The sequence below is a fragment of the Drosophila ficusphila genome, unplaced genomic scaffold, assembly GCF_018152265.1.
Source record: "Drosophila ficusphila isolate 14025-0441.05 unplaced genomic scaffold, ASM1815226v1 contig_791, whole genome shotgun sequence".
Classification (NCBI taxonomy): Eukaryota; Metazoa; Arthropoda; class Insecta; order Diptera; family Drosophilidae; genus Drosophila; species Drosophila ficusphila.
This window is the reverse complement of record NW_025064737.1, coordinates 25,999,556-26,019,921: the sequence shown is the minus strand read 5'-3', so window position 1 is coordinate 26,019,921 and position 20,366 is coordinate 25,999,556. Positions and strand designations below refer to the sequence as shown.

Here is a 20,366-nt window from a genome sequence, read left to right as displayed (position 1 = left end):
GAAAATGCGCGGCTGCTGTGGCAATTAGTCGGGGCACCCCGTTGATAAATCTGCGGCAGTCATGAAAGTTTTACAAGGTAATTTCGGAGCAGAGAGTGCAACCCAAAGGGGGATGTGAAGATACGGGGGGATGGTTAAATGTCAGGGCTGCTTGCCAACAAACAGTTTTATGGGGCCAATCGAGGTAGTTCAACTTCAGCCGGCTGCACTTTAGCCACATGGAACATCCTATAGTTTTCCGCTTAATGCCAAAGTAATTGTAATTGTTGGTGCTATCGTTTCGTAATTACGTGGATAATCGAAAGCGAAGAGCCCGAGAAGAGAACGAAAAACTAAATTTGGCACGGGCCGGGCACGCAAGCTATTTACTTAGGGCCATAAATTGAAATGTCTTGGCCCGGGCTGATTACTCATTATTCTTGCTATGCGGCTTTTAGTTGGCATGCAAATTACACAGGCCCCCCTCTTACAACCCAAAAAAAACACTATCTTACACACACAGTCTGATCCTTAGAAAGTTGTTAGTTGCGCAATAAAGTTTTTGGCAGCACACTCTGCTAAACTTTGCTAATATCAGAAGCCAGACAAGAATTTCCAAGTAAATTGCAAAGAGTGTTCGCCATCTCGGGGATTGCGTATACGTCATGTGGTGTCAGTGGTAACTGGCATTTTCATTAGCCTCTGTGATCCCCGAGAAGCCGAAACGGAAACCTAATGAAAGCCCACGTCTCCCGAAATCTGACGTCACGGACAGGAGGTAATAAATGCAGGTTTCAATATGGCGACAGCCTCTTGGTCTGACGTCTTCAACCCCCCGCGTCCCTTCCTCCATCCAACAAACTTGGTCTGTATGTCCAATGGGCGGGAAGCGTGAAAACTGGGTCAATCACTCAGAGCAGCTGAGTTGAGTCGAGTTGCTCCGGTAAAGAGAAAAGCACTTAAGCCCTGCCTGCCATCAAATTGCATCAGCGCGAACTTGGAATCTGGGTCACGACGCGGGAAAACACGTGTCCCACTCATAACGCTTTCAATTCGATTTGCTGGCCCCTCTGCAAACAGCTCCGATGCGATTTGTTCTGGCCATAACGCTGCGCATACAGCAATCAATTTGAGGGCCCACAACTGCCGGCAGTTTAATGGCCCCAACTGCACGGGCAAAAATAAACTCCTGCAATGACAGATTGGCCATAAAGTTGTTTTAAAGAACACTCTATTGGTTGATAGAAAGGCAGCTCAATAATTTAAAGCACTCATAAATCACCACAGCAGATTCTGTGACCTACATTTCAGTTATCTGGATCATGTTGAACCAATTCCCCTAAAAATTGGCACAGGAAATTAACACTTTAACATTTTTATTTGAGGTGGCGGGAAAGCACTTGAAATCTTAATACTTACCATGTTTAATTTTAGCTTTTCGCATTTATGGCGTGACCAAGAGCAATCGGACGTGGACGTTGGGAACTTAAACACTGGGACTTAAGCCAATGCAGGTGACTTCCGCATTGGAGTCGCGCTGCGGACTTTAAAGCCAATTAGCGCCTGCAGCAGGGCTTCAATCCGATTAGAGTTGAACTGGCCGCTCAATAAAATCGAAGCGGGAAACAGCAGGGAAAATCATATAATAAACTAGACCATTTCGGTGAAAGTGGAGAAAAACAAGCAGCAGCAGGGGGGAGAAACAGCAGGCACGAGTTGTGTAATATCCAAATGGCAAGCCATTCATTTTGCCAGCCACAATAACAACGCCCAACAACAAGGATAAACAACACAGAAAAGGGCGATAGGACTTGCCGAAACAGCTGCACTGGCAGGGAAATTCGACGCTGTCTGCCAAACAGCGGAGCCAATTGGCTGCCAAAGCCTGGCACTACGTACACTAGGCCTGGTAATAAACATTCACAATCTGCCACCCACTTCCCACCCACTCCACTTCACCCACATTTCCATCGACCATTTCAGCCATTTCGCTCCGGGTGAAAGTGGAAATGTGCGAGCTGTTTCATCGATTTTCCTGCTGGTAACATTTCCTTTTGAGCGGCTTCTATCCTGGCATTTGCCATATTATTTACTGTTATTTGTTGTGGTTCCTTGGGCACCCAATCCCCCTCATTTTTTCGGTTTCTATTCAAAAGCACATGCATACATCATTTCTTGGAGTCCGCTTCCCGTTATTAGCTAAAAGTCCCTCTGCCGCAGGAAAGCAGCTCAACTATCGATAAATGTGCCAGACGCACAGAGCGAACGAACTCGATGGGCGGTCGGAAAATGGGAAATGGGAAAGCCTATAGGACATGTGAACAGGGTAATAGTCCGCCCGACCGCTGTGCAATTGTGTGCCAGCTGACAAGGGGCAGCATTGAACTGCCAGGCGATGATAGTGCGTGGTCCAAGGATGGATGGATGCCCCGCACTTGACCCCTTGCCATCGGCCAGAGGCTGTCCCTTTGCGGGACAGCCGTGTCCTTGACTGCCGAGGATTGCCTTTCGCTCCACGGCTTGCAAACAGGCAATCAAACTTTGCTTGTTACCAAGATTATCGCACAGAGCAAAATATGCTCAGCCGAAGTTATATAACTTGTGACAGTTCCAGCTTAAACAAGTTGGAACTCAGCTAAAACAAGCGATGTCACAGAATTTGTAAAGTTATTTAATTACAAGTACTCAAAATATTCTGAAGTGACAGTCCGAGTATTAAAACTTTTTGAATTCAATTAATAAGTTTTAAATTTAAATATTAAAATAGAAATGTTTTCCTTTTTATCAGTTTATCGAATGGGGATTACATCGAAATATCTCCAAATAATTCCCATAGACAAATGCAAATATCTAGTCGATAAACGCGCACCTTTGTCGGCAAGTTCAAATCAAGCAATGCTTATCGAAGGCATTAACCACAAATGCCCAATAATACCCACTGAATAGCCACTAAACCCGCTTGAGTAATTAACTAAGGCGAGTTAATGGATGGGCGGTGCGCCATGACGTATGCGTAATATTTGGACAAACCACCGATTCCAATCGGTGTGTGGCAAGAGTGGGAACCATTCCATTCGACGGAACCATTGAAGCTAATTCCTACGCAGCCAAAGTGTAATTGAAAAGACCCCCGGAATCCCCCCGCCACTCGGTCAATTTGTGCTCATGTATTTATTGTACATGGAAATGGCACATTTACTTGGCTGCTTCCGCTGTTGACACGAAATGTTCCCCCGAATTCAGCAATTGCAAACAAATTATACACGCAAGTGGCAGCCAACGGAGGCGAATGTTGGCCCAAACTTTTTCAAATGCAAGGCGATGGCACTTTCGCCAGCTGCAGCCATGAGCAAGGACACGTCAGCGTTGTTTGGCTATGGGAAACCGTATATCCTGTACTATACTACACATTGCTGAATAATTCAGTGGGTTTAGCGGACCAAAAGACGGCACTCGAAGAAAATGCCATTCAAGCTAAATACGTTGTGGGTGTGGGAATACATTTTTGATTCAGCTATTTGTAGGAAGGTTTCTCACATCTATTTTAAAAACTATCAAATAAATAAATCTTTAGAAACTTTTATATTCAAAATATAGTTGCACATTCATGTGATATTAATAATATTTAATACTCTCTTCTTTACTTAATTGAAACCTATTTTTTTGTAATTTTATTTTAGCAAGTAAAGCATAATTTTCCCTAGTGCAGCATTGCTGCCATATGGATGGCAAAAACCCCTCGTTAATAAATAATAAAAGGGGGCAAGTGGCCGTCGAGTACTCACCAAAATTCGACCAGTTGTTGTTTGACCCGAGATAAGCTCTCCAGCCCAGTCTTTGGCTTCTGTCATGAAGGTGCCCTCGAACTCCTGTTTGTTGCGGGAGGCCTTCTGCTCCTTCTGCTTGGGGTCGTTGGGCCCCAGGTCCGGCTCCTTGCGGCAGCAGATGAAGGCGAAGGCGCGCCATAGCAGCACCACGAGCAGGCCAGCAAGGAATGTAAAGATGCTGGACAGCAGAAAGCACCAGTACTTGCGCACCTTGAGACAATCATCGGCGTCGAATGGTGAATCCGTTGGGTCGTCGGCCAATGATTCGACAGTGCTTTGATCACACCCCGACATCCCCTGCAATTAAACGGTGGACAATTAGTTTGATTAGACGGCCGGCGATTAGCTAACTAAATTTAGCATAAATCAATACGATAACTGGCGGAAACATTGTTTACGTCATACACTTGACATTTAGATTCGACCAAATTCGAAATGCCATTCTATATGGAGGCACTCGGGCGCAGTCCCATCGTGGCCACAGCACATATATAATAGAATATTTCTCAACTTGGCGACGCTGGCGAATGTAAACAAAATGTGCCTGGCCAAGGGTGCGCGAAATGAGTTCATAAATAAATGTCTCTAGTTTATTTAGCCGAAAACTTTTAATTGTACACACGAAAAGAAAGCGGGAAATGTGTAAAAGTTTACATTATATTGTAATTCAGTACGTACATTTATACGTATTTTTCTACTTATTAATTACAAAAAGTATTTAAGTTTCATTTGTTTATATAATATATTATTTCTCTGTATAACTTTGAGTGCAATTCACTTGGGGTTGGTAATAATTTGTCTTGTATTTTTCTTTTTGTGCTTGGGTATATAATAGATTTTATGAGCCATTCTCCTTACATTTGTCAATGTGGCGCTGAAATTGGTGCCGATCAAACCGCTTGCCATTTTGGCTGTTTACATTGCGACACTGGCACAGAACAAAAAGTGGAACTAATATTTCGGCTTATTTTCGGATGGCGTTCAAGTGCAGGCGATTGCCAGAGAGCAGACTATGGGAAATCCGAAAAACCGAGAACCAAGAATCGAGAACCGAGAACTGAAATCCGAAAGTTGAACGCTGAACGCCGCCAAAAGCCTCACAATGCGAAACGGAACGAAAACTTGGCCCGCCTCTTATAAATAGCATCAAACAAATCTGTTATTTTTAAAGTGATCTCCTCCGACACACGCACGGCGACACGGGCGGCGACAAAAGTGCTCATAACACTGGGCAAAGGCCGACTACACCGCCCGATATCGGCTCTGCAGATCTATAGCCGATCTGGCCACTTTCCTTGGGGGCTATAGCCTGCATTCACTGCGGGATTTATGGGGCACGGAAGAGGCCAACGCACTCAGTCACTCACTCACTCACTGGCAGGTGAATCACTGCACATACGCATGTGAATTTGCAATTTGTACGGATTTCGGAGGGAGGGGGCGGGTGTGGGCAGGGGTATATACTCGTATCCAAGGCGTATACGTTATTATATATGGCGGATGTCACACACGACGCGGCACGCACGCGATTCAAGTCGAATTCGAATCGAGCTGAATGAAAAGGAGGCACCGAGCGAACCGCACAACTGGCGTCCACCAACTGAACGAGCCGTTTTCCGATTTCCCGAACTTGAGAGCCCGCTCCTATCTGTCTATATCCCCCGGGGGCCCCAACTCTCTCGCCTTCTCCTTCTCTCTCTCTGGCTCACTCACTCTCCGGGCCTCTCGCCATCTCTCTCGCTCTCCGGCGGACTGCGGGTCTACGGGTCTACGGACTGACCGCGAAAAGTGTCAGGACAGGCGACAAACTTGAATTTAATTAAAAGGCAGCGCAAGACAAGGCGAATTCAATTGGGTATTGGAACAAAGAGGATATACCCTAACTGCGGGGATACCAGATCTTTCCCTTCTATAAGGATTTAAGGATCAATTTGGAAAATATGTTACTTCAAGAAAGGTATCTGAAAAGGTGCCTATAAATGGTATAATTCTTGTTATATCTTTTAAATAATGTAGCCTCCTTTTCATGATTAATATTCTAATTAAATTCAAAATTTGTTCACCTTTTAAAGTGGTGGAAATATTAGTATGATTTCATCTCCTTATGAGGCCAAGCTTGTTCAGCAATTAGACTTATTAATTTAGGGAAACCTAACCCTATGTAAATTTTGGTAACACCCTTGGAAAGGGCAGCTAGAACGCTCGCATGTGTGTGTTGCCTACAATGAATTATTGTTACAACAAGAAGAACAACGACGGCCGAATATAAATAAATAAATTATGAGTTCGCTTCTATTCGTTTTTGTTTTGTCTCTTGTTTTGTGCTCTGCGCCTATACACACGCTTTTTGCATTCCTTTTCGTGACCCCACGGTCCCCGGGCAACACTCGTTCCCAAAAGTGGGTGGCGCTGGGTGGTTGGATGGGTGGGTGGTAATAGGTGAGTGGGCAGAGGAAGGCAGGTTAACGTGAACGTTAACGTTACTGCTTCTGCTTCTGCTTGTGCTTGTGCTATTGCCATTGGTATTGCCACAGTTAACTCGGGCGAGTCACGCCATGCCGCCAGTTAGCTGTCGTTTCATAATTTACGCGCTTTGTTTGCTATTTCCTGCGGGGGCAGCCGTGGTAACAAGTTGGCCCAGTTTGTTTGCACATGCCACTATTTCCACCGGCCATAATTGCTCATCAGCCCTTAGTCCCCCCAACCGCCCTGCATTCCCACGACCATCATCTTTATCCTCATCATAAGCCAGCGGCGTGCATTTTATTTATAGTTTTTATTTCAGTTTCCATCTTTTTCCCTACGTTTTTTTTTTTGCGATGCTTGGGCGGTTAGGGTGTCCGCTTCATTGCATTTACGCAATTAAAAATAGAGAAGAAGAGAAAAATTGTTATTCAATTAAATTTCGTTGACTATTTTTAAGCACCATTCACCTTGAATTTAAGCGGTGTCACGGCGTATACGTAATATATATTAATTAAGAAACCCGAACAAAGGACAGCTGTCGACTTATCGGCTTAAGGGGATTGTAAACATCCAATAAACGTGATTTAATTAAATTGTTCATTATTCACTATCAATATCAGTGATGCCATAACTGAAAGAGTATCCTTAGAATAAATAATAATTATTTATTCCTCACGATTAAGGAAGTTTACACAGCTGGGGTGTTAATTTCTTATTAAAAACTTAATACACCAACGGAATTTGATTGAATTCTAAAGAAGTGTCAAGTTTCTCTTGGATAAGCACATGTGCACGTTTTCTGTGAATTATATGTAGTTTGCTTGCCTCGCTTTTTGTTTGGATTAATTTCCGAGCGCTTTCATCGATCCGAGCGAAAATGCAGTGACCGGCGCTGAATGAATTATTTATGAGGAGCCACTGGCCTGGGAACCACTGCTCCTTGATTCGGTTGAATCGCCTTAACTGACCCAAAGATACTGGGCCAAGCCACCGAAAGCAGCTGCGACTAGTGAATGCGGGTGGGGCAGATAGCCACCGATATAAATTATGCCGCCAGGCCGATTTCGCTGTCATTCTTTTGGGGGAAGGCAATCGAACGAACGGATGAAGTCACACGGCAACCGGCGGCGGCTTGATAATAATTTACATTGCGAACTATCGATTTTGGGGGGCGTGGGCGAGCCCCTGACCAGCTATATATCCATATCTTGACGCATGTCCGTCAAAGCGAAACGCTCGAAAGGCAGCCCGCAAAGACGGAGACGGAGACAACTGACGAAGCTGACAAATACCCTTCGACTTTCTGAGCAATTTATGGCCAGCACTTGGCCCGCTGATTGGGGCCGTTGATTGCCGGCCACTGGTCGCTTTTCCCCACTTTCCCCCCGTTTTTCCCATTTTTTTGTTCGTTGTCCATTGGACATTGGACATTGGCCAAGGCCAAAGGGCTTAGGCTGCACTTGCTCGGTGAGTGTTGGTTGTTCATTCGGTCGGTCGGTGTACATTGTTGTTCACTGTGGTGGCGGTGTTCTATGCTCTGTGTGCCACTTTCTTAAAGGTCACGCGAGCCATTGCGAATGGGCGGCCAAAGTGATGGAAATCCCATTTATTAAATGAAGCGAAACGAATTCGAAATGAAGAGGGGGAAAGAGTGTAATCACCAGGGGTTACAGGATTGTATAATTAAGATTAGATTACATTCTGAGAAAAAACCAACTATACACTCCATGATTTTTGTAGGCTTATAAATATAAGCCATTCGTTTCTTTGATAATCAAATATATAAAAGCGTTTGTACATGTATAGGTAATTATTTACAATTTGAGATCAACAAATATTTAGGAAATTCCTCAACTCATTATTTATTTACTTTACTTATAATTGTAATACAAATAGTTGATAGGTCATTGAAAATGAGTTCCAAATAAAAGACTGATTGATAAGGAAAAATTACAAAGATCAGGGCTAATGTGCTCTAAATGCATCACGAATTGATAAGAACAGTACTAAATGGTTGATTGATTGATTGACGAGCTGAAGATAACCTAAACCCAGTGCTCTCTAGTAGTAGTAGTTGACTTCTACGATCTGATGGTTTGCACAAGCGTTGCGTATTTATTTGTGGATTGACGAACGACATCGAGGGCTTTCTTTACCTTTGGGGTGAGTGGAGGATAGAACGGAGGCAGTTCGTGGCAATTTGGACACCAGGTGGCCATGTCTGATGGATCGTTCCGGGCGGAACCCGCGATGAGGTGGTGGTCACTGTGGATTTCGGTGCAGTTCGTGTGGCTCTGATCGCTTTCCCCTCGCTATCCGTTTTCATATTCGCTTTCTTTTGGGAAAGTGATTGGTGTTTGGTGGTGGTTGTTGTGGTTGTTGTGGTGCGGGTGTAATCGAATCGGAATTGTGTTTTTCGAGTGGGTGTGCAATGGACTCTCGTAGTACTCACCTAGTACTGGCTAAACCACCGAGGCAGGGCTCCAGGGCTGCCAACATTCACACGCTCAAATCGCACATCAATGTGTAGACGATTTGTGGTCGCTGCAGCTCGCCAATGTTGCACGTGGAAATCTTGTGGCTTGCGTTTTCCTCAGTAGCTGATGGGTGTCTCTGGTTATTTCATAATTGCATTTGGGATCCGCAGCTGAGTTTCATTGTGTTTAGAACGGCGTTATCGGCTTCATTATCAGTTTCATTGTGCGTTTGTTTGCTTGTTTCTTTAGACTTTTGATCGATAGTTCGCTTTGAATTTAAATTGGAATTGGAATTGGAATTTGGTTAATTTAGAAACTGCGCTTAGTCACACTGCTCATGTTTCCTTCAAAATTATTTCTTTGTTTGCCTACGATTTTTTTCCTTGTGTGTTAAGCTGCAAGAGATTTATGGAGTTGGTCGAAATATTATGTATTATTTAAATTGGCATGGCACCGACGACCGGGGTAATTAATTATGTTTTTTAGTAAAGCTGTCAAGCATTATTTGCGTTTTAATTTTTTTACGACCGCCGACATTTGTCAAAGTTATTACTTATATATACGTTTATATTTTGTGCGGGTCCCTGATTAAATTTTTTTTTTTGGCTGCTGCTGGTTTTTATACACCACTCAAAGGGAACTTTTGTAAAATTAATGTTGTTTTTGACATTATTTAGCCCTATTCCCTTGCCGGAAAAACAAGACTGTCAAGTAAATAAATAAATAAAGATGCGAAGCAAACTTCAAAGCAAAATCAGCAGCTCTCGCTTCTCTTGTAATTCTCAGTTCGCCGAGAAATTCTCTGAGAATCTCTCTCGACTTCTCAGTTCACTGATGGCGGATTGGCACTTGCGCTGTAGAGCGAATCCGAAAATTGTCGGGAAAGCTTTTTCTTTGTCTGCAAACGTCGCACATGAAATTGGTTAAGCATACGCAATGTGGTACCAAAATGGAATCCTTTTTAAAATATTCAAATGATTATTTTTGAACAGTTCTTTTTTGCACTTTATATTCAATGCAAATTTTACAAAACACACAAACTTAATAGGTTGGCTTTATTATAAGCTAGCTAGATTAGCGAGGCTTTGCTGTCCTGTGGCTTCGTCCTTTTGGGCCTGCGGCGAGTCGTCGAAACGGAAACACACTGCCCTAGTTTTTAGTTTTCCTTCGTGTCACACGGACACACAAGCACAATCATACGCACACGCACACTCACAGCAACACACACACGCGGGCTCGCAGGACACACACTTTCATGCGCTTAACAAGCTGCCTAATGCGCCTGCAAACAATGGAAACAGGACAAATGCCGAGTCAAATGAAAGTTGCATTTTCATAATAAATAAGCTGGCGACACAATTTCCCACGGCACGCCAGCTACCAGAAAAGTGGGGTGGGGATGGGGTGGAGATGGTGGATGGGTGGCTTCCACGAGCGAAGGGGAAATGTAAACAGAGCTTAGTCCTTCGTCCTGGCCGCGCATTGAACTCGCCTGGATTCGGGGGCTTCATTTGTAGGTATCTGCGTATCCTGGCGCACGCACACAGACACAGCGCTTCGGCCACTGACTGACTGACACACATATACCACCGCATCCGATACACGAAGGACAACGAGTAGGAAGCAACAAAAATAACATTGACGATGACAGCAGCAGGCGAACGATACAAGTGTATCTCCGGCCTGGAACATCGACTTTATCATCGGGTCGGGTCCTTTCGTTTTTGGGGAACTTGTGGTGTGCTCGTTTCGTGCGAAGGAAAAACTGTGCCGTATGCGCATGTGTGTGTGAGTGTATGTGTCTGAGTGTCTGTGTGTTGACTTCAGCGAATGTATAATGTATCTTTTAAATGAAAACCAGCAGCAGAGCCAACAAAAAAATCATAGAGTTCACTTTTCAGTAGTCCACTTTTGGGCTCAGCCATTTTTGCACACTGTTTGCGATCACAATTTCCATTTTTTAGCCACACACGCTCACTAATTAATTGAATTTCCTGTGTGTGTGTGTGAGTGTATGTGTGTCGCACACATTTTCACATTCACTTAGTCCGTTTTCAACGGATACCGAATTTTGCACAATTGCCGTTCCGCAAATGGCCACGTTAATTGCCTGATTTTTCGGCCGTCGGTTTGCCTTCCTTGTTTTTCTCAATTTCCACCGTAATTGGCAAACGCAGTTTGAAAATTTTTCACTTTTCCGAGTGCGGGTGTGTGTATTGGTCCGTGTGCATATACATATATATGCGAAGGCACTTTTCCACACAGTCCACTCACTCACACACCCAGAAAACCAGACGCGTCGCGTTCCTCGTGCGGAAAACCAACCTTTCTCGTCAGCAGCGTATACAATTCTGAGCGCTTTGGACTCCGACGACTTGCAACTCGGTGGCACAAAGTGGTTCCGCACGACCTAAGCTCGCTTGCGACGAGCTTTTCGGAGTCCTGCGGTCGGTGCGGGCTGGACGCGCCGTTCGATTCATCAAAACTGGCGCCAAAACCCATTCACTATGAATGACCGAGTGCGGTGGTGATGTCGATGAACGTGCGAGAGTGTGGGTGCCAGTGCCTTTTGTTGCGATGCACACGTGGCGTATGAGCAATGTTTGAGGGGTTCCGTTGCATACTTTCGGGATAAGTGATATTAAACAGGACTCGTGTACAAACTTCTTGTTTTACTTTTCATTTACAATAAATTAAGTTGTCTGAATTTTTAAAACAGTTTACTTAATATATTGGCTTTTATTTTAAACCTATCAATAGACTTTCATAAATAATTACATATATGATAAATTTGTACATATAAGAAAAATGAGTCGAAATTCTGTTTCAATCCACTTTATTAAAATATTTTTTGCTTACCCAAAAAAAAAGCATTTTAAAGATTCCTGCATCGTCATCATGAAATTGAAATCTCCTTTTGCGCCAATGATATCAATTGAAAGCAACGCCGATTGTTAAGTGGAACCTATCGATAGCCTTATCTGGCACCGATAGTTATGTCACCTGGGTTTATTTTGGTCTGAACGATCTTAACCGGCGTTGAATTACCGGTCTACAAAGGAAAACAAGTCGCAATCCTTTCCAGGATTCGGAAGCAACCAGAAACAGCAAAAGGACCATGACGACGGCCGTGTTGGGAGGCGGACTGAGCGGCCTGTCCGCCGGATACTACCTGTTGCGGCGGTTTGGGAAGCCGCTGACCATCTACGAGGCCTCGCCACGAGTGGGCGGATGGGTGCGGTCGGAGGACCGCAAGGACCGCAACTTCATCTTCGAGAGCGGACCGCGTACCATACGGCCCGTTGGCCTACCGGGAGCAAACACTCTGGAACTGGTGGAGGAACTGAAACTGGAGGTGACTCCCATCCGGCGCAGTCATGTGGCGGCCCGCAACAGGATGCTCTATGCCAAGGGACAGCTGTGTATGCTTCCCAACAGCCCCAAAGGACTCTTTGGCGTCATGCCCCCTTTCACTAAACCGCTTTACAGGGCGCTTTTTAAGGATCTGGTCACCGATAGCAAGAAGGCAAAGTTGGATGATGAGAGCATATATAGCTTTGCAGAGCGTCGGTTCGGCAAGGAGATAGCCGACTACGCCATCAGTCCCATGATCTGCGGTATTTGTGCCGGAAATGCCCGCGAGATCAGCGTTCGTTTCCTGATGGAAGGTCTCTTCGAGAAGGAGCAGAAATATGGAGGCGTACTCAAGGGCACACTTATTTCCCGCTTTAAAGACAAGACAAAGGACGCCAAGGAGGGTCTTTTTGCCGAAGGACAGCCGAAGCTTTACGCGCAGGCTCTGCAGGAGAAATGGGCCATGTACGGATTGCAGGGCGGACTGGAGATCCTGCCGAAAGCCATGCGAAAGTACCTCGGCGAGCGGGATGTCAACGTGCAGCTAAGCCACGAGTGCCGCAATCTGAACTTTAGCAGCTCTGGAGTCCGGATGACCATTAAGGATGCTGATGTGCCTGTGGAACATGTGATCAGTTCTCTGCCCGCTCACAAACTGGCGCCTCTGGTGAAGCAACAGCATCCCTCGTTGAGTGCCCAACTGCTGGACATACCTTACGTGGATGTGCTGGTGGTGAACATGCAGTTCCAGGGCAAGCTGCTCAAGCAGGATGGCTTCGGACTGCTAGTGCCTCCGGTGGAAAAGCTGCCAATATTGGGCGTGATCTTCGACAGCTGCTGTTTTGAAATGGGGGAGAACACCGTGCTCACCGTGATGATGGGCGGTCACTGGTTTGACCAGTGGTTCGGCGATCGCCCCAGCCCAAAGCAGATCCTCGACTTGGCCACCAGCCAAGTGCAGAAGATTCTGCAGATCAGCGAGGAACCGAAGTTCAGTCGCGTTCATACGCTGCACAAGTGCATCCCGCAGTACACAGTAGGCCACAAGCATCGCGTGGAGAGCATTCGGAACTACATCAAGACGTACAAGCTGCCGTTGTCATTGTGTGGAGCCGCCTACGATGGAGTGGGCATCAACGATGTTATTCTGTCCGCCAGGCGACAAGTAGAGTCGCTACCGCTGTCCTAATTTTACCATTCCCATTAAGAATACCCTCCTTTCCATTGGTGATTGTTGTATTTGCTTAAGCTGGCTTTGTGAGTAGTAAAGTAGGTCCTTTGTACATAGAATTGGGTTCTGATTCATCCTGGTTTACTTGCCGTGGCCTCCCAGGCACGGCGGACTCTTCTCCGGCTCCTGCTCCGGTTCCCACTGCTTGGGCGTCTTAGCTTCAATGGACAGGGCGTGCATGAACTCGAAACCGGCTGCTTTGAGGGCATTCTTCACCGTATCATTGACCAAACGATGGCGCTAAGAAGAAAAATCTAGTTAAAAACCAAAAAGCCAAAGGGGTCTGTAACTCACCTTGATGAGGGTGAGATCATTAAACTTTTCGGAAACAACAAACACTCTAAAGTGGGACTCTGAGTACTTGGGCACATTGTGCTGTGGCGATTCGTTAATGACCTCCAGGAACACCGGCTTCAGTTCGGTGGTAAGTGCCTTTCGCATTGCGGACTCGATCGGCGGATACTGACCCGCCTCCTGCGACATGGTGGCTCTGGAAAGGATCTGTCCCAAGCTGCTGATCGTGGGCGTCAGTTGATTCAGGTTTCGCGAGGAAACTCCAGCGATTCGTCGAAGAGTCAAATTTAACATGATTCCAGTATGCTTCTCGCACAGCTGTTCACAATTACATAAACAACTGGTGAGCAGTGTTGCCAAGTGTAGGCGAAATCGAACAATCGATAGCGATAGCAGCTTTTCAAACGTTGTATTATAACGTATAAAAGTTACAAATGGAATTCTTTGTAAGGAAATAAAGTCACTAAGTAAATTATCCAACTCGAAAAACACAAACAAAATAAAACAGTTCACGGAGCAATGCAAATTATATATTTCTAATAACTAATTAAGTACGGGAATAAAAATTTAAGCGCTTACTAAAATTTGTGTTGGGCAATGTTCGGATTCATAAAAAAAGTAAAATTGAAATGTACACGAAAAATGCTCGCTCCCTAAAAATTCCTAACTTGTATAGCTTAAATTATTTTATTGGGGCCAAAATCAACAGTAAACGCAGAAAACGCTCCAGAAATAATTCCTACATCTAAAAACAATCGAGCCAATATCAAGTGAATAGAAAAAATAGTCTTCTTCACAGTGCTTTAGGGTTCAATAGTCAACCAGTTTCTTGAGCTTTGGCGGAGCGGATATGACGACACGACCTCGATTTGAGGAGCCACTGCTGCCACCATGACCGTAGTCGGCATCCCGATCCCGGTCACGTCCCCGCATCCTCTCATGCTGTTGCTGCTGTTGTTGTTGCTGCTGCTGTTGCCTGTATCGTTCTCGCTCCCGGTTCCGTTCCACGCTTCGGTCCCGCTGTCTCCTCCGCCGGGACTGACTTCTCCTGCTGCGGGATCGTCGGCGATCCCGACTGCCACTGCGTCTTCGACTGTGAGAACGCCGCTTACGTTCCACACGACTGCCGCTTCTTGACCGGGATCGCTGCCTTCTATTGTACTTAGGACTGGGCGTCCTAGTGCGACGCCTCCTTTCCGTTCGACTGCTACTCCGTCGGCTATGCTGTGCGTCCGACAGGGGAGGAGTCCTCCGGCGACTGTGCGATCTGCTGCGACTACGACGAGATGAAGACTTCGCCGTTTGGCTTTCCGAGGCCACCGATTCTGCTTCGCTGCCCGATAGCTTGCCGCTCGATGGCGTTCCGTATTTGTGTCGCAGCTCACGGCGCCTGAGAATAACTAGATGTGAGAGGACCGCAAGAGCCAGTCACATCCAGATACTCACCTTCTGCGCAGCTTCAGCGCCAGTTCACGCATCTCGTCCTCGCGCTCTTGCTGCTGCAGGCGTTCCCGCTCGGTTTTTTCGATTTCCGCACGCTTGTCGGCCTTATCTGCAAAACAATTCAGAATTAGTTTTCTTTTCCGATAGGTTTTAAACAGGCGCTTGGTGAACATCACACTACACTCCAGGTGGCTTACATTGCCGGTTTAGTAAGTTCTGCATCTTTCGTTTAAGCCGCTCCCGCAAATTGGGTCGTCCACCACCAGAACTCGGATGTCCAGAGCCCTGTAAAATCATTTGGTTAATTAGCTAATGTCAAGGTGGGATTAGGTTTCAAGGGAGCAGGGGCGGACATTCGAAAGTGTGGTGGGCTTGGGGGTAGGACAGCGTGTCCATGATCTGCTGTCAATTTAGGAATTCTACTCACTAACAAAAATGAAGGTTAGCTTCGATAAACGAAACTTGGCACACCATTGCAGCTTGATCGGTTATGAAAACAAAATTCTTGTTCACATTATGCAAAACTCAAAATAATTTCCATAAGCGGACACAATAACCATCTTGAAAGGATTAAAGCTACAATAGAAATAGATCCATGGGAACTACACGGACCTTCGTTGCATAGCAACGAACAAGCGGAATTGCAGACCAACAGGACAAAACATGGGGTGGTAAATGCATCCTTGATTGCGTTGCAATCTACTTGGCGTAATTGCAACGACTGCTGCATTGGCATTGAGGGGGGACACAAAACAATGCATCAACAAGGGACAGGGACAGGCAGGGATGGTAACGTGGTCACTAGTCGGGGTTGCAACGAGAACACAGTGCTGCCTGCTTAGGTCCGAATGTTGCTCATTGATTTGGATGGCGGATTGCGGGAGGCTGAGACGTGAATTTTGTGGTGTACTCCAGTTGGATGGGGCATGACACACTTGGCTTTGCTTACTGACTTTGGTTTCGGTAGCAGAACTATATTTGCCTGTTTGATTACCCGTGCTGCTCGATGACGACATAATCGGCTGGAGGGCATGCGAGCGCTCTGACCTGCAAAAGAGATTCCACAATTAGTTGGGGGTTGCAAACACTAGGAGATAGTCCCTAATCTTTGGCTGTTCTACTTTACCACTCTGTGCAGCACACAAACTTACGCAGTGTCCACTTCCATTTCATCCGAGTCCTCTGCTCGTTGTTTTCCCAACTGTGACTGTTGCTGCTCCTCGTTGTCGCTGCCCTCGCTGTTTTCCGCTGCCGACGAGGACGATGACGAAGTATCGTTGGCTCTTTTCCTGCCGTAGTAGCGTTTCAATGGCGGTGGTGGCGGCTCCACGACTTGCGGTTGCACAACAGCGGGCGGGGCAACTGGCCCGGATTGGTTCAGATTGAGCACTCGCGCCGGCAAGGGATAGCTGATCATTGGCGGCATGGCTTTGGTTTGCGGCTGCGGTTGCTGCTGGAACATCTTTACAGCCGTCAAAGTGGATGTGGTCGTAGTGGTGGTGGTGGTGCTTAGGCAGAAACCACCCACCGTTGCTGCTGGCGGCGGCGTGGCCTTCTTCTTGGCGCGACTTCTTCCTCTGGAGTGGGAACGGGATCGGCTTCTTCTTCTATAGGAGCTGCCACTGGAACTGCGCGAGGAGTAGGAGTAGCGCTTCCTGGACCGCTTGTAGCTGGGACTGCGTGACTTGTAGCGCTTCCAGGAACCAGACCGCGAGCGTGTGCGTGTCCGAGACCTCGATCTAGATCTAGAGCGAGATCTTGATCTTGACCTTGACCTGGATCTTGAGTAGTACCTCCTCCGGCGGCGCGATCGCGTCCTGCTTCTCTTGTGATAGCTACGGCTTCGACGACTTCTTCTTCGACTGCCACTGCGACTTCTGGAGGCGGAGCCACTCCTTGAACGCGAGCGGGAGTGCGAACGCGAACGGCGTCTGCTGCGCTTTGCCGACTCGTTCATCACTTTTAACTTGTCCAGGTTGTCCTTAACCTTCTGGGCATAGGAAACAGATGAGGCAGCTGCTGCGGCGGCAATGGCTGCTCCGCTGCTGGCATTGATGCAGGACTCACCCAAAGTCAGGCCCGGCTTAGTCAGGCTGATGGTGATCTTGGAGTGCGGCTGCATCTCATCCTCGCCGCCGAATGAGGTAATGTAGGTTATCTTCTCTGGTCCCGCCTCAGCAGGTGATGGCGATCGCGAGTCGGTGTCTTCTTCCTTTTCCTTGTCGCCGACCTTTCCGCCACCCTTTTTGTCCTTATCCTCTTTGGCCGCATAGCTGGGCGGACTAAAGGGTCTATTGGCGATCCTCCGCTCCTTCTGGGCTCGTCGTTCGCGTCTCGACTTCCTTCCACTGAGCAGCATTTTTTCCTGTTCCTCCTCGCGGGCGATCCGCAAGGCGTCCGCCTCGTCCGCATCCTTGGTCAGGTGCGAAAAGAAGTCGTTGCTCTTCATGCCGTAGTTACGCCCGCAGGCATTAAGCTCATGCGCCTGGGAGGTGTCTAACTTGCCGATGTCAATCGAAACATCCATGTCGATGTCCGAATCGGACTCATCACTACCCTCCCCTTTTTCCCCTCCCTTGGAAGCAGCTGCCCCTCCGCTGGCAGTAGAACTGGGCGCTCCAAAAGGCTGTGGTCCAATGGTTGCTGCATCTCCCGTATCATCGTAAGAGTAGCCGATCGTCGCACCACCCGTTTTCTGTTTTTTCTTAGCCAGATTTCGTTCGGCCTCCAGCTGAGCATTGGCTCCAAACTGCTCCTCCAGGTAGAGTTGATGCAAAAACTTGTCCTCGCTAACATTCAAAAAGTCGTTTTGCGCCAGAATGCGATACCTTTCGTAGTTTAGCTGGCGCTCCTCGGTAGACAACTCGGAATCCCCATCACCTCCATCGCCGGTTGTCCTGGTCACGGGAGGGATGTGATCCAAATGGGCACGAACATCAAAACGGTCTATAAGATTATCCTGCTGACCCTGCCAAGGCACACTGCAAGGACACGAGTCAGTTAGTTAAGATCTCTTACATGCAACCAAAACAAAGCAGAGGGTTTTAAGCTCCAAATGAATATCACTTGCATGATTGCGGCTCCATCGCCGGCGGCCGCCACCGCGGGATCCAGGTAGATCTTGCTCCGTCGGCCGTGCAGCTGCAGGAACTGTGTGGGATCGGCCTGGATCTTGTCGTAAAAGTACTGCCGACGCTCCGCCCTTTTGCGGTAGTCGACGATCAGGCCGCGGATCTTGCGCTCTTGCTTCCTAGCCTCGTGCCACATGGTACAGTGCTTTGAGCTTCTGCTTCCAGCGGTCGCCTGCTGGCAAATGAGGTGGTTTCACCTGAAAAAGGACATTAGCACGTCTGGAAAATTTTTCCCTTCGGTTTTTCACTTCGTGTTCGGGGCAAGTTAGTGACGGAAACAAAAACGATGTGAAACCGATAGGTGCGTGTATCGAAAATCGATTAGTTAGCCATTGCCGGCTGGATGTGAAGCACTTTTAAAAATACTAGAAGTTAACTTACATTAACATACATATATTATTTAATATGAACCATTATTTATTTAATAATTGTTGTATATTTATTAACTCCCACAAAAAAAAGTAGTCAGTTCCCAATTTCTTATAAGAACGCAAATGCGGTACAATTTGTTGTTCCTAAAAATAGTTACTTAACTTTATCTCAACCAATTTCAAGGGGAATCCCATTTTTCAAAATCCCTAATCGAAGTTTACAAGAGTGCATTTCTTAATTCTTCTAAACCCTTTTTCAAACCTAAGAACGTTATTTTTGTTTAAGGCTGGCAACGTCGTGGAGCCTGCGCTCTTTTGTCGGTGGTGGAAACAACAAAAGGACAATAAATAACAAGCCAAACTGGAATGGGCCACAACACAACAATTGTCGCTCGCCGACTTTAGCGGCATCGATTTTGAAGGGGAGAACACATCCACATTTACAGCGTAAACGGAAGGACACCCACGGGGATTTGCGAGTGCAGGAATCAAGGAGCCGGGAAGGGAAAAGCAAAGAAAGAACCAGTCCAGCTCGTTTGCTGAGCCAGTTTTGATGTCCTTAGACAAACGCTATTACTTCGGAGCGGATCTGGAGGACAATGCGGGTGCCATCTGCAAGGACGACGGCAACAACAACGAACCGGAAGTGGATAAGGACGACCACGATGCGGACGAATCGGAGTTTCTGCAGGATGTGCCCTACTCCTCAAGCAGCATCGACCGCAGCTCGGTGGGCTCCATTCCGTGGGCGGACGACGCCATCAAGAAAAACCTGCTAGATTGGGAAAGGGTAGAACGTTTGATGAGCGGAGAGGATTCCTTGGAGGATCTGCAGGAGCCGGAGTTGCGCAACGAGATCGCCGACTGGCAGCGAAAGTTCCCGAGTCTGCTGGGCCGCAGGACACGTTCACTACGCCATCATAGTTTCGATAGCCAGACTCGAGAGGACATCGACTCCATTTCAAACCTCAGCCTGAATTCCCTGGACGATGATGATGATGATGATGAAGGCGACGATGGGTTCCTCACACCCAAGGCTGAGGAGTACCAGCCCCTGCACCGTCCCTACATGCGTGCCAGTCAGAAGAAGCTGGTGGATCTGCTAGACCGAGATCTGCGCGTTACCTCTGTTTCGGTGAAGTTGCTTAAGCGCCAGCGGAGTCAGCAGTACCACCAGCCCCCGATGCCCATCTCCTCGGCCACAAACCAATCATCGGCCCGCCTGCGCATGCCACCCATCCTAAACGTGCTGGACACCAACCGGCGATTCCGGGGATTGCTTAACAACCGCAGCTTTGTTCAACTCACTCAGGTGCAGCAGAAGGAACAGCTGCAGCACCAAAACCAGGCCAAGTCCGCCGTGCTGCCGCACCAGGGCCATCGATCCTCAGCCTGGCACATGCCCATGGCCGCCAATCGCTTCTTCAACAATAAAAACGCCGTGGTGCTGCCCTCGCTGAATCTGAGTAGACACAGCCGGGATCTGTTGGCCACCACCACGGGGACTTCGAGCCAGAGCAATTCGAGCGGCGGCGGCGGGCACAACAGCCACGGTGGCCACAGCAATAGTTCCTCCAACCGCTCCATACTGCATCCTTTCGGAGCGACCAGCGTTTCCAGCAACACTCCGTCCACGGGGCGCTCCATCTCGGCGGCAGTCCATCATCCGCGGTCCGAGTTCGCCCCGAGCAGTGCCTTTTACATACCCTACAGTGCCTCGAAATTCAAAGCCTTCAAGTAACCTCAAACAATAAAACTGAACTCAAAAGAAACTTTTTTGGACAATTTTGGGA

The 20,366-nt window shown here is 47.2% G+C and overlaps 5 protein-coding genes across 42 annotated transcripts in view; 2 read left to right on the top strand and 3 right to left on the bottom strand.

Annotated features, from left to right (window-relative positions):
• The window catches only part of LOC108099326 (calcium-activated potassium channel slowpoke), a 45,786-nt gene extending 34,693 nt beyond the window's left edge, over nucleotides 1-11,093 (bottom strand). For 18 of the 36 annotated variants that reach the window (XM_017202784.2, XM_017202764.2, XM_017202785.2 and 15 more), the window contains exons 1-4: nucleotides 11,075-11,093; nucleotides 8,725-9,144; nucleotides 8,429-8,607; nucleotides 3,765-4,103 (exon numbers count right to left, since the gene is read on the bottom strand). In XM_017202784.2, coding sequence (XP_017058273.1) covers nucleotides 3,765-4,103; nucleotides 8,429-8,491 — 402 coding nt within the window. In that variant the 5' untranslated portion in view covers nucleotides 8,492-8,607; nucleotides 8,725-9,144; nucleotides 11,075-11,093. Of the gene's footprint in view, nucleotides 1-3,764; nucleotides 4,104-4,664; nucleotides 5,393-8,428; nucleotides 8,608-8,724; nucleotides 9,145-11,074 lie in introns of those variants that run through there. The other 18 variants (XM_017202799.2, XM_017202776.2, XM_017202786.2 and 15 more) reach the window with 4 other exon arrangements.
• A 649-nt stretch (nucleotides 11,094-11,742) lies between these two features.
• Nucleotides 11,743-13,393, top strand: LOC108099469 (protoporphyrinogen oxidase). Its single transcript, XM_017203022.1, has one exon. The coding sequence runs from the start codon at nucleotides 11,868-11,870 to the stop codon at nucleotides 13,290-13,292; it is 1,425 nt and encodes a 474-aa protein (XP_017058511.1). The 5' UTR covers nucleotides 11,743-11,867; the 3' UTR covers nucleotides 13,293-13,393.
• On the bottom strand, nucleotides 13,322-13,973 carry LOC108099470 (bolA-like protein DDB_G0274169). Its single transcript, XM_017203023.2, has 2 exons — nucleotides 13,629-13,973; nucleotides 13,322-13,574 (listed from the first exon to the last, which is right to left on the bottom strand). Exons 1-2 carry the CDS (start codon nucleotides 13,920-13,922, stop codon nucleotides 13,416-13,418), a joined length of 453 nt encoding a protein of 150 aa, XP_017058512.1. The 5' UTR covers nucleotides 13,923-13,973; the 3' UTR covers nucleotides 13,322-13,415.
• A 163-nt stretch (nucleotides 13,974-14,136) lies between these two features.
• Nucleotides 14,137-18,475, bottom strand: LOC108099468 (CLK4-associating serine/arginine rich protein). Of its 3 annotated transcripts, XM_017203018.1 has the most exons (6): nucleotides 18,142-18,475; nucleotides 16,223-18,052; nucleotides 16,025-16,118; nucleotides 15,269-15,356; nucleotides 15,075-15,180; nucleotides 14,137-15,018 (listed from the first exon to the last, which is right to left on the bottom strand). In XM_017203018.1, exons 1-6 carry the CDS (start codon nucleotides 18,336-18,338, stop codon nucleotides 14,439-14,441), a joined length of 2,895 nt encoding a protein of 964 aa, XP_017058507.1. In that variant the 5' UTR covers nucleotides 18,339-18,475; the 3' UTR covers nucleotides 14,137-14,438. The 3 variants fall into 3 exon arrangements, with proteins under 3 accessions (XP_017058507.1, XP_017058508.1, XP_017058510.1); XM_017203019.1 differs by lacking the exon at nucleotides 14,137-15,018 and having other exon boundaries at nucleotides 16,021-16,118; XM_017203021.1 differs by lacking the exon at nucleotides 14,137-15,018 and having other exon boundaries at nucleotides 16,066-16,118.
• A 333-nt stretch (nucleotides 18,476-18,808) lies between these two features.
• LOC108099659 lies at nucleotides 18,809-20,345 on the top strand. The gene has a single exon (XM_017203293.2). The coding sequence runs from the start codon at nucleotides 19,127-19,129 to the stop codon at nucleotides 20,312-20,314; it is 1,188 nt and encodes a 395-aa protein (XP_017058782.1). The 5' UTR covers nucleotides 18,809-19,126; the 3' UTR covers nucleotides 20,315-20,345.
• Nucleotides 20,346-20,366: the final 21 nt, after the last annotated feature.

Coding starts and splice junctions, on each gene's coding strand:
- LOC108099470 (XM_017203023.2), bottom strand. CDS start 13,922: ATGTTAAATTTGACTCTTCGACGAATCGCTGGAGTTTCCTCGCGAAAC. Junction 13,575..13,628: donor ATGATCTCACCCTCATCAAG/GTGAGTTACAGA, acceptor TTTTCTTCTTAG/CGCCATCGTTTGGTCAATGA.
- LOC108099469 (XM_017203022.1), top strand. CDS start 11,868: ATGACGACGGCCGTGTTGGGAGGCGGACTGAGCGGCCTGTCCGCCGGA.
- LOC108099468 (XM_017203018.1), bottom strand. CDS start 18,338: ATGTGGCACGAGGCTAGGAAGCAAGAGCGCAAGATCCGCGGCCTGATC. Junction 15,181..15,268: donor GAACTTACTAAACCGGCAAT/GTAAGCCACCTG, acceptor ATTGTTTTGCAG/ATAAGGCCGACAAGCGTGCG. Junction 15,019..15,074: donor GCGCTGAAGCTGCGCAGAAG/GTGAGTATCTGG, acceptor AGTTATTCTCAG/GCGCCGTGAGCTGCGACACA.
- LOC108099659 (XM_017203293.2), top strand. CDS start 19,127: ATGTCCTTAGACAAACGCTATTACTTCGGAGCGGATCTGGAGGACAAT.